The sequence below is a fragment of the Orcinus orca genome, chromosome 1, assembly GCF_937001465.1.
Source record: "Orcinus orca chromosome 1, mOrcOrc1.1, whole genome shotgun sequence".
Classification (NCBI taxonomy): Eukaryota; Metazoa; Chordata; class Mammalia; order Artiodactyla; family Delphinidae; genus Orcinus; species Orcinus orca.
In genome coordinates this window covers 116,699,510-116,712,183 of record NC_064559.1, presented here as the reverse complement: position 1 = coordinate 116,712,183, position 12,674 = coordinate 116,699,510, and the positions used below count along the sequence as shown (strand labels likewise).

Here is a 12,674-nt window from a genome sequence, read left to right as displayed (position 1 = left end):
TCAGCAAGCGCTTCCTAGTGCCCCAGGCTAAAAGGACCTCTGTCAATTATTCTCCTGTAGTTGCTTTTTTCCTTCTTGGTACTTATTGTATTTGTAATTACATATGTGTTTAATGTCCATTTTCTCTACTGGTCCATAAAGGCAGGGATCTTGTCTGTTGTGTTCCAAATCAGTTTCCAGTACCCAGTACAAGGCCCAACACATAGTAGGTGCTCAATAAAAAGTTGTTGAATAATAATAATATTGACCTTTACTGAGCACTCATGATATATAAAGCACCATTGCTACTTTACAGATGAAGAAGGAGGGTCAGAGAGGTTAAATAATTCTCCCAAAGTTACACAGCTGGTAAGTGGCAGAGCAAGGTTTCAAGCTCCTGTCTGACTCCAGACTATACATTTAATGACTACACTTTCTCCAGCACTATGTGAGGCAAAAGGGTGAAGTTAAGGGGTCATGCTTGTACTACCTTTAAGGTGTTTATAATCTGGAGAATACCAATTGAATAAATGAAAGTGAATACAAAATAGAATACTATAGTAAAGTGCTGGATTACATGGCATTGTTAAATGTTGTAGGCGAGAACAGAAAAAAAACAAGCAGAGCTAGAAAGGCATTCAGACAGGAGGAATGCCATGAAAACAAAAATGGAGAAGCAACAGAGCACATGGCAAGCTAAAGGGACTGGTGATAAGGTAACTTCAACTAGAGCAGAGCTAACGTAGGCCAGGAAATAGTGAGATACTACCTTAAAGGTATACGCGCATTATAAAAAAGAATTCCATTAACATTCTGGTCTGCCCTGCTCTCAAGCTAAGTTCTTGAGGAGTACCTATCACATCTCACTAATATTTCTTAAAACGTTACAGAGGTCAATAGAGTACAAAGCTAATAGTGATTGCTCAGTTAATGAATCAGGGTGAAAGAGGCAAAGTGCTATGTTAGAGCTGTCAACTTAAAACCGCATATTTAAAGCTTAATGAATGAGAAGAGAAATAGTTATTGAATTATAAGTAGCCTTATTTTTTTTAATTGTAAGTTCTTTAACACTATAAGTAAATAACTATATATACCTGAAACTATTATAACCAGATGACCAGGTATCTGATGATGGTGGGGTTATTTTCTCCTCCATCTCCCATAGCTTCAAGAAAGATACTTTGAATAGATGGTCTCTCCCTTACCATACCCAATTTTTTTAAACTCCAAGTCCAAGCACATAACTAGTACATAATTCTTAATACATATTTGGTTCCTGTGAGTACCCATACTAATTCTCCTGGAATATTTCAGCTATGGAAAAAAAATTTAAGTGCATACACAAATATCTGAGCATCTAACTGGTAATGCATTAGAAGCTTTGTGTAGATAATCATTATAAAAAACATCCAATAAAGGATGAATACATACCAAATTCTACACAGTCTCATTTAATCTTCACAAAGACCCTAAGGGGTACGTATTAGTACATCCATTTTATAGATGAAAAAACTAAGGTTCACTAAGGGTCACCTGTCCCTGGTTACCACTGAAGTTTGAATCCAGGTCTAACCTGTGATCACATTCCTTCCTAACCACGGCCTCAAAGAACTCCAATTAATACCACTTGTTAGTATCACTCATATTAACCAGTTAAAATTTTGATGTAATCATGAAGGTTAAAAAAAAAAAAAGGAACACATATGCTTCTTACATTTCTGCCAATCTTGACTCACTCTCATTCTTGCCACCTCCGCCCAAGCCTGTCACCCAACCCTGCCAAGTGATAAAACCGAATACATTTATGCCTCATCTGTCTCCTTTTATGCACATGTTCCTCTGGAGTTGGTATTTATCAGGCTCATTTGGCTGATAATTGGACTCTATGGACACAGTAATAAATCAACAGGCTTATTAAGAAATGACATGGGGCTTCCTTGGTGGCGCAGTGGTTAAGAATCCGCCTGCCAATGCAGGGGACACGGGTTCGAGCCCTGGTCCGGGAAGATCCCACATGCCGCAGAGCAACAAAGCCATGCGCCACAACTACTGAGCCTGTGCTCTAAAGCCTGCGAGCCACAACTACTGAGCCCATGTGCCACAACTACTTAAGCCTGCACACCTAGAGCCCGTGCTCTGCAACAAGAGAAGCCACCGCAATGAGAAGCCCGCGCACCGCAGCAAAGAGTAGGCCCCGCTTGCCGCAACTAGAGAAAGCCCACGCACAGCAACGAAGTCCCAGTGCAGCCAAAAATAAATAAAATAAATTTAAAAAAATATAGAAATGACATAAATCCTACATATGTGGTAGGATTCAAGGTTTTCAAAACATTCTCTCTTTGAAGCCTTATGATAATACTTCATTTTACATGATGGGGAGCTGAGGCTTAGAAAGGCTAATTGAGCTCTGTTGAGGGAACTATGACCTCAAGGAGCAGAGAGAAATTCACAACTACATGACTTACAACTGGGGTCTATAACCCTGCCTTATTCCTAAAGCAAATGCATTGACTTAAAATATCTCTATGAAACACTTCCAAATGCAGCACCATGTTGGGACATAAGTGTTCTACGCCCAGCTCTTGGCCTGTAAGCAAGTCATTTAGCCTTCTTGGTAAGAGATCTGACCAGTTAATCAGCTTAACAATCTATGATTCAAACTGTTAAGCACATTATCAGCAAGAGTTCAATCTTACCCTTGTTCACAAATGTTCAGAAAAATCTGTTCACGGGCTTCACTGTCTTATAGCTCCTGGGTTCCTCATGCCTGGGCTCACAACCTCCTTCAATAAGGTCCAGGAGTCCTGGATTGTTTCTTGGAACCTTGAGCACTTCAAGTATAAAAGATGCTCGGCCCTGCCCTCTATTCTGCTCTCCTGTTGGACAGAGCACAGTAACGGTCAACGTCCAAAAGGATAACTCTTCTTGGCTCCCCATTTCCACCTCTGGTTTATCCAGCTCTAGCCTCATGTCAACCACTACCTGTTAAAACACTTTCTCCAGTAAGTCCTAATGGCAGACTCCCTCCCCATACCTCCCCTCTTTTCCCATCCCCCACAAAGAGCTATCTTTTTTTTTTTTTTTTGCGGTACGAGGGCCTCTCACTGCTGTGGCCTCTCCCGTTGCGGAGCACAGGCTCCGGACGTGCAGGCTCAGTGGCCATGGCCCACGGGCCCAGCCGCTCCACGGCATGTGGGATCCTCCCAGACCAGGGCATGAACCCATGTCCCCTGCATCGGCAAGAAGAGCTATCTTTTTTTACTTCTCTATATGTTTTCCTGGAAACCTTAGTCTTTCATACTTCTCATCAACTACTTCTCCCCAACAGAAAGTCCCCATTGATCATCCCCTGAGCATGTCTTGGACTTCCCTACCTCCATGCCTTTACAGGTCTCCCTAAGAATTCCCTCCACACTTTGATGCTCTCTTCATCCATGAGGCCTTCCCAGACCACTGCACTGCAGTGGTCATGCCTTCTTCAAAAACTCTTCCAAACTCTCAGCAAGCCATCTCTGAACAGCTAAATACTTAAGATGACATCAATGCGGATTTTTTTTTTTTTTTGCGGTACGCGGGCCTCTCCCTGTTGTGGCCTCTCCCGTTGCGGAGCACAGGCTCCGGACGCGCAGGCTCACGGCCACGGCTCACGGACCCAGCCGCTCCGCGGCATGTGGGATCTTCCCAGACCAGGGCACGAACCTGTGTCCGCTGCATCGGCAGGCAGACTCTCAACCACTGCGCCACCAGGGAAGCCCAATGTGGATGTTTTTAATGTTTAACTTTTCTTACGTACAGGCCAGAACTCCAGAAGTGTTTGAGTGAAAGATATCTGCACAATACATTTAACAAAACATTCTGATAAAACTTCTCACTTGATCCTCCAAATAATCCTAAAACTGATTCTCCAGTTTTAAAAAAAATAATAAATAAAGGTCAGAGAAGTTAAGTGATTGTCTATGATCATACCATACAACTATGAAACAGCAGAGCCAGGATTCAAATCTGAGTATTAAGAAGTCTTTTTTGAACTTTTCATATAGCATATTTATGATGTGAAACTCTTTGACAAAGAGCAGGTACCAGATAAACATTTGATCTGAACTATCCTGTCTGGGAAGTACTAACGTCAGTTAAAAATTTCCTTCCCAGTTCAATTTCTCTTGGTACTTCAGGGTGATCTTACTGTTGAATCAGATTTGCAAACAGGCTCAACTACAATATTAGAACTTAGTTTTTTAGAACATACAGGAAAAAAAAAGAGCAAAACTCTTAACAAAAGCAAACATAAGAGAGATACTACTCATAAGCCCTAGAAGGAAAAAAACATACATTTTCTTCTAATGAAAATAAATCAAGCCAATTAATCACACGTAAGTTTCTAACTCGCACAGGGTTGAGTATTTAATGGGAAGCTGACCATCTATTTTCAAGCACACAGGCAGCCAAGACAAAAAGAAAAAATAAAAGCCCCAGTTTTGGCAGAGTGCTGTAGGGAAGGAAAAGAAAAAACAAATTTACTGCTAGATATCTATTTGGTTTGCTTTTGGAATATCCAAGCTAGTAGCTTTGATTTGCATTAGATTTTTTTTCAGCCAACAAGGAACAATAAAGTATTTCCCAAAAATAAAAAGTCAAATGTCTTTCGCAATTATATGAAAAAAGAAATACTCCTGTTATCTTTAAGAACACTCATATTTCACTGAAGCAAGCTCTGGAGGTGGTAACAAATTACCCCCAGATGTGAAATCCAGGCTATGTTCAAGTTCAACTGGGAAAGGGAACAGCCACAATTTGCTTCTAAACTTGGAAACAACCAGTAAACATTTGTGATCACAACCTTTGGCCTCCTCTTCTTCCATATTAATCACAGAGTTCTTTAGACATTTTAAATCTAGTCCAAAACTTCTCATGCTGTAGATGAGGAGTTGAGGGCCAGATACTGAAATGCAAAACAGAAAATAAATTACATTCACAGAAAACTTTCTCAGGAAAACACCACAGGCTCTGAATGGAAGATTTTGTTTTTGTTGTGTTTCCTGAGACTGGGGTTGAGGACAGAGAAGGAAAAAATAGCCCCAATCTTAAAAAACAAAACAAACAAAACAAAAAAACCCCACATGTCCAGCATTCACCTAACAACCTCTAAAGGTATGAAGCGTCTATCATGAAGATTCATTCAACTCAGATAGCTCAAAGCCACATATTACTAACCCAACTTTGACTGCAGTCACTATTACAGTGTCAGTAAAAAAAACCCTGCCTAGAACAGACTGAAATTGACCAGTTTGTTCCTCAAGCCCCATTACTCCTCAAAACCACCTACGTACAGATCAGTGAGGCCACGTAGACAGTGGAAAGAACAAGTTTTCACCAAGCGTTTAAATAGAAGAGTACAAGATGCAACAGAAACACTAGTTAGAAAAAGATAAAAAGGTAACTGAGGGCTTCCCTGAGGGCGCAGTGGTTGGGAGTCCGCCTGCCGATGCAGGGGACATGGGTTCGTGCCCCGGTCCAGAAAGATCCCACATGCTGCGGAGCGGCTGGGCCCGTGAGCCATGGCCGCTGAGCCTGCGCGTCCGGAGCCTGTGCTCAGCAACGGGAGAGGCCACAACAGTGAGAGGCCCGCGTACGGCAAAAAAAAAAAAAAAAAAAAAAAAAAAAAAAAGGTAACTGAATATTTTTTTTAGAAATTTACAAATGCAGTATCTTTTTTTGGAGCCATTGCCACACAGCCCTCTGCTAGAAAAGCTGCATCTCGCCACTGCCCTCAAGCACTGCCCTTTCTGTGAGGATCACATGAGTAACAAGCCAACTAGGACAAAGTTGGGGGGCATGGTTTCTGCAGTCACCCACTGAGAACCCAACGTTTATTGGCAAGAGTTGATTTGAAATTGGCAGAGTGCAAAAGAAGCTAATAGCCTATGTGAACCTAACACAAAATATCAGATCAAAACAGCAGGATAAGGAGCCTATTACTATTATCATTAGAGAAAGAAAATAGTCATTAGAAATTGACCAGGAGACTCATCATAGTGATTTTTAATTTTCTAATTAAAAATCACTATGCACAGAACCAAAAATTTGAGTCAGCAGAGAACTTACCTAATTGTTTCCCTGCATTCCCTTTGAGCCACTTGTCCTACCTGGCTAGCTCTCTACCCTCACCTCAACCAAACCTCAGATGACAACTAACCTTTCCCCAGATAAATATACTTCATCAACTTTGCTGATACTTCTAACTGAAATCTCCAATACAGAATTCATTTTAACATCCCGTAGGGGTTAAAAGTCTGATGAATATACTGTATGGGCGCAGAGTCCTCATGAGGATTTTGCTCATTCTGCTCAACCAGGACCAGGAAGGAGATCCTACAGAATTCCTATTCCTTGACCCCGGCACGAATGGATGAAACAGGACTCAAGAAAGATTAACTAGAGGGTGACGGTGGGAGTGGCAGGGAAGGCAGTATGAAGAGAGGGTGGGTACTGGGATAAATGAGGCAGTTAGAAAGTTCTGGGGCAGTTAAATGCACTGACCTTCAGATTTCCGGGTGTGACAAAGATCCACAACAGGCTAAGAGCGGCAGCTCCCTGAAGCCTCCAACAGGCACATTCAGTCCTGTCAGCCTGGACTCAGCCCTGCCAGCACCAGCAAACAAATACACGCATTCTTCTCAGAGCTGACACCCCATACAACACAACCTCACTACAGGGCCTGTTTATATAAGAAACCAGATGCTTTGATGTTGGGGTAGAAGTTGGGAAGTTATGTGTAAAGAAGTAGTTAATGACAGGAACAGAAGGAGGACAGAGAATGAACAACATTCCTGGCTTTACTAATCATAAGTTTTAAAAGTTTTAAGGAAATTGTCAAATAGTCTGAACTCAGGAATGAGAAGTAAGGAAGTTATGTCAGCCACCACCATAACTCTGACCAAGGCATTTCATCTGTTTCTTTAAGACAGAGCTTCATGCCTAACCTCAAAGGGGTGCTTATAGGAGGAATGTTTGGAAGCAATCCAACTTAGCAACCAACATTAATAAACTCTAGGCTTGCTCAACTTCTCTCATGCACAAAGGTTATACATGTCATGAACATTCCAAGCACTTAAAGGAAAGAATCAGTTAACAGTGTGGCATGAAAAGAGTTTGGGGTTAAAGGCAAAAGGAAGGTTATTCATTAGTCTAAGAAAAAATCATTTATAAATACGCACACACACATATTTGCTGGATTTCATGAGTGAAGAGACTGAGTTATATAGGTCATTAGGGCAAAGGTCTCCTAAAACCAGAAGACTATAAAAGCACTATCACGCTTTAGTTCTACTTTGCTTTCTTAAGAAGATTAGTTAAACACCAACCTATTCTCACAAAGCCAAATAAGCCATAGAAACAGGTCTAGGAGATTCGCTAAAACTTTCTGAGGCTTTTCGTTCTCCAGTCTGAATGATCTCTTCTTTGTATCTTGGCACCCCCAGTATCTAGCACATCTTGGACTTTTGGAGGACATTCATGTACACTGACTACATGAAGCAATGTGGCTTGACATGAACAGCAAGTTATAACAAATAAGAGAACAACGAACTTTTCATTTTTCTTGGGAATTGAATCCTGTCATCTTATGAAAAACTACTCTAAATGGCACTTTCCCAGCTGTACAAAAGTATACAATATTTCTAATAAAAAGTTGTTCTGTTATGCCTATACTTTTATTTCACACTATTTATAAAGGCTCCCCCAACACCAGATCTCTTCAGCAGAGGTCAGGATGATTTATTATGACTTCTAAAACTATAGAATTGAAAAGCAGAACAGACCACTAGATAACAGTTCTTGGTTAAGGGGGTGCACCACTAAGAACTGCTTTATTCAACCATTTCTAAGGTGAAGATTATTAACAGTGGTTCCACTTTTACCACATACACATGCTACAAAAAGGATGGGATCTCTGAAGAAACCATGGATGATTAAGAAATGCAAAAACAGTTCGTTTAAATGAGGTCAATGAAAGAAGACAAAAAAATAAATTTAAAAAGTCACTGGAAACAATAACAAAATAAAATGAAAGAAAAAGAGGGAAGATTTTTTTATTAACATGTGGACTTCAAAGAATGAGGTTTCAGATCTGCTCTTGAGTAGATCTGGCCTAAGAACCCCCTGAGCGAGTTTTTTCAACCTCTTGCTTTAGAAATCAATATATTGCAAATGACATATAAATTCAAACCAACCAGGGAAGATTCTGACTAAAGGAATAAATCCAGTAGCCCCAGGTCCTAAAGGTAGGTCAATCAGCAAGAGAAGAATCCAAATATGGAGTAAGAATGCTGTGTCTGGCTGGCTCAAGGAAGGAAGTGCTCCTGTTATAAATTAGGCACTGGTGTTGTAAAGCCTTTCTCAACTCTCCACCGTGAGATGGAAGTCTACACATTTTTTTCCCCCTCATCAAACGGGAAGACTTCCCAGTTCTCATTCTGCCCTATCTGCACCCAACCCATCCCACACGTCAGCACTAGCTTGGCCACCTTTAGGCAGCTGCTGCTTGGACTGCGTTTAGCGAGAGTTCTCCCTGACTGCTTATGCTTTGACTGCAATTGCCCTGGGTCCCCAGATCAGAGAATTCTGCACAGGTAACAAGTAGAGTCCAGGCAGAGGGAGAAAGATCAAGGGGAGACTGAGATTCGGCTGATACAGAATGTGGTTCAACGAGGACAAGTGCAGTTAGCCCCTCACCTCTGTCCCCATGTGCAACTCTCTTTGAATGAGGAAGAGATATGAGAGAAAATGCATTAAATTGAAAATACATTATGCAACAATTAAACCGACAAGCACGAAGAAGATGCCCGAGCTGATCTAGAGCAAGTAGCCAGGACATTGCCAACAACTGGCTTTGTCAACACAGTAGTGTGCAGAGGTTGGGTTGCTTGTCCCCAGAAACAGAACTGCCACAATTTTTAAAGTGTCCGCCTAGGACCTAGCTCAAAGCAGAGTATCTGCAATGTGTTTCTTACCCATTGCAAACCTTGTTACAACAGGATCTAGACATCCTGGTCAGAGTCCAATGCCATGATAGAAGGTCAAGTTGAAGGAGTAAGAGAGATCACATATACGCTGTGACCCCATTGCCAAGCTTGTTCCTTTAACTATTAAAACACACACAGGAACCTAATCATTGCTTTGGGATTTCTGAACACCCGCCTACCCACCCTGAAAGTACTGACCCCGCGAGGACACACGTTTGTTTCTGTTTAGCTCCAACTTCTCCAACCACTCCTCCAGCTTCCTGTTGGGGTATAGCGTTGCTGGATCCGAATTATTTATACAGACGGAAAACAACAACGCTCGAGAGATTCTGACAACTTAAAAAAGAAAAAAAGAATGCGTGAAAGTCTAAGCCGGCTTCCCCTGTGACGAAACACAGCTGCCCGGGCTGCGGCGTCCGGGGACCGCTCTCCGGGCCCGACTCGGCCCGCCCGCCCGCCGTAGTTTCGGGGCCGCGGCCCAGGTGGCGCGGGCGCCGCGCGGCGGGCGAGCGGCCGGGGTCTCCTCCGCTGGGACGCGAGGCGCGCGGACAGAGAAAGAGGAGCCGGGTGCGCGGGCCCAGGGGCCCGCGGGTGGCACCTCGTAGTCCGGGCGGTGCCCGGGCCCGGCGCCCGCTCACCTGGTGCGTGTTGTTGGCCAGCCTGCCGACGAAGTCCCGGACCCCGCCGCAGTCCTCATCCTCGTCGAGCGCGCTGCGGCGCCAACGGCCGCCGCGGGGAGCCGGGCCCCCAGGCGCGGCCGCGCGCAGCCCCCAGCTCACCCCGACGGGGCCGGACCAGCGCGACAGCGGCGCAGCGGGCGGTGGCGGCGCGTCCAGCCGGTCCTGGCCGAGGGTCGCCGGCGGCAGCAGCTGGAGGAGGAGGAGGAGGAGGCTGAGACTGTGGGGCCAGCGCGAGAGGTCGCCAGCAGCTCCCCGGAGCCGCTCCATCGCCGCCGAATGCCTACGCTGCCGACACCTGCCGCCCGGCGCGCCCGCCCACCCCCGCCGGCGCCGCGCCACACCCCCGAGCCCGAGCCCGGCGTTCCTTGGATACGCGCAGCCGGGCCTCTCCGCCCCCATAGGCTGGCCGCCTGTCCTTCTTCCCCGGCCCACTGCTCATTGGCTCGCGTCGCCTCCGGCTTCGGGGGTCCTGGATTAGGATGCCAAGTTGCGGGACTGATTGGCTGGAACGTGGCAGAGACGGCTGAGGTCATCCCCCTCTCGCCGGCGTATCCAAGGCCGGGCTTCTAGAGTTAGCGTAGGAGCTTCCCTCCTTCACAAGAACGCCCCCGCTTCGTGGCGACCCGACCCCTCGTTGCTCCCTCTGGCACCCTCAAGTTGGGGCTGGGTTGGTCCCCTCTTCTCCCCCAGAGACACCCCTAAAATTCCTTGGGTTGTGGCAGCGCCTGGAAAATCTCCTCGGGGAAACCTTGAGTTTGCTCAGCTGGAAAACGGGGCTCCGTCATGAACCGGTGCTTCTGGTTTTTAACCCCCGCACGCTGCAGCGCCCATTGTCTGCTGAAGCAGCCGCCTTGCTGACACAAGGTGAAGGAGAACTGTGTGGGCTAAGTCTCATGGAGGCAGATATCAGAACATCCGTGACTCACGCAAGCCTGGAGAAAGTCTCTTCTCTCTCACCTTCCTCTTATGCAGGGGGTTAAGCCAAAGAAGGAGTTGCTTATTGATTTTCCTGGAGTTAGAAAGTAGCTTAGGCATTAGGGGCAGGTAAAAGGGGGCAAGAGAATTGCCCCCTTTTATAAAATTGGCTCAGTGCCGACTTTAGACATGATCATTGCATAGATGCATATTTATCACGGTGCCTTAACCCTGCAGTGAGCGCACTGCACAAGTTTGGTTTTCAATATATAATATCCCCTAAATTAACATCCCGCCTCCAATAAATAAAACAAAACCCCTACGCTGTTCCCTTTATCGCAGAAACTACACCCATAACTTTATTCTGGAACATGCAGTGCAGGTAAAACCAGTTCTGGATGTTCTCTTTATTGACTCCATCTCTTCAGAATGCCAGTTGTTCAGAAGAAAAGGGAACAAATAGAAAGACACAAAGTATACAACACGTTACACCCAAATAAAGAAAGCAACTAAAAATTACTTTAAAAAAAATTACTTTTAACTATTAACTGCAGGTAAACCCGAATGAGAATATATTTATTGTAGAGGAAAATAAATGGTGCAGTGCACTGAACCCAAGGTTTACATTAAAATCCTCTAGTCACATTAATTTGCAAACGAAAATTTACAAATTTACATTTTGCCAGAACAACCATAGTAAGACATGACAAGTGAAAAATATTTTTGAATGGCATCTGAGCAGGATGGTAAAATCACTAAAATAGTATTCCAAGTTCTCAGCTACTGAACTGACGACATAAAGCTCCATGAAAACTGGTGAACAATTTGTTCCTTTCCATTAACTACAATGTGTCAGATAATTTTTGTAAGAGATTATTTTTTAATCTGTGCCAACTGTGGAGTAGATCACAAGACAGTCAGTTCCAGTAGCATGTGATTAGCCGGGGAGAGAAAAGGGTCTATACAGGAATATTTCTTTGTTTGGGTGACACAAAGATGAATGGTCTATTGTCTTACTGTCCGAAAAGAAAAAAGCCAACTCAACAGTGCCATCTCCTGGAGAAATTACTAAATACACTTTTAAACTCAAATTGTTGGAATTACCTGTACCTTCATTTTTTAATATATTGCTTTTAGTTATTATTGTATGTCTACAGAATATGTTTCCTTCTTCAAACTGTATCAGCTTCTGGGGACATGGTACCTTGCATATGGAACTGAGAAAATGTTTGAGTGAATGAATTATTTTAGTATTTCGCTTTTGTCAATGACACTGGCACGAAATACAAAAGTTGCAGTCAGATACCCTTTGTGAAATACCACACCTAAGATATTACCTTACTTGCAGAACTAAAATATGTAAATTTATCTTATTACTAAAAACCATACATTTCTCCAAGATAAATTCTGTGGCAGAAAGATGAATTGAAAGCAGTTACGTTTCACAAAACCATTGCTTTTGCTAATAAGATTATTTCTGATTCTATTTAAATGGACACAAAAAGAAACTTCGTAGGAAAATTTAAAACTCTACAGAAAACAAAAGTCCATCTCTTTCAAGAATTCTGTAATTGGAATTATAGAAGGTATGAAATTTTTTGTTTCACCAGTACAGTGTAAGCTGAAGCTAAGAGCTACTTTATTCCTTGGTATATGTTTTTTCCCTACATAATACACATGATTCAGAGACACAACTTCACCTTGCCCTAAAGCAGCATGTTTAGTCCATTTCTGCATTAATCTACATTGAGTTAAATGGGGTATTTATTGCCTAGTTCTCCCCACTAGAAGCTTCATGGGAGCACAGACCATACCTAGACCACAGCTCTATCCCCAATGCCTAATACATTACTTGGCATATAGCACATAGGTACTCAAATTTGTTAAATCTGAACAAATATTAGTTGAGATAGGATTTTTCAATGGCATTTTCTATTAGGATTTGATAAGAGGTGAACACGAGGGAAACTAATCTGATGATCACGTTATATTTAATAACAGGGTTAAAATCACTAGGACAGTCTCAAGAACATTGGCGACAATATAACTTTAGTTCCCTACCTTATGTGTGTGTGTCTAG

The 12,674-nt window shown here is 43.4% G+C and overlaps 1 protein-coding gene across 4 annotated transcripts in view; it reads right to left on the bottom strand.

The window, feature by feature from the left end:
• SORT1 (sortilin 1) overlaps positions 1 to 10,391 on the bottom strand; it is a 74,221-nt gene extending 63,830 nt beyond the window's left edge. The window contains exon 1 of one of the 4 annotated variants that reach the window (XM_033434571.2): positions 9,638 to 10,391. In XM_033434571.2, coding sequence (XP_033290462.2) covers positions 9,638 to 10,078 — 441 coding nt within the window. In that variant the 5' untranslated portion in view covers positions 10,079 to 10,391. The remainder of the gene's footprint in view (positions 1 to 9,637) is intronic. The other 3 variants (XM_033434564.2, XM_033434586.2, XM_033434577.2) reach the window with 3 other exon arrangements.
• Positions 10,392 to 12,674: the final 2,283 nt, after the last annotated feature.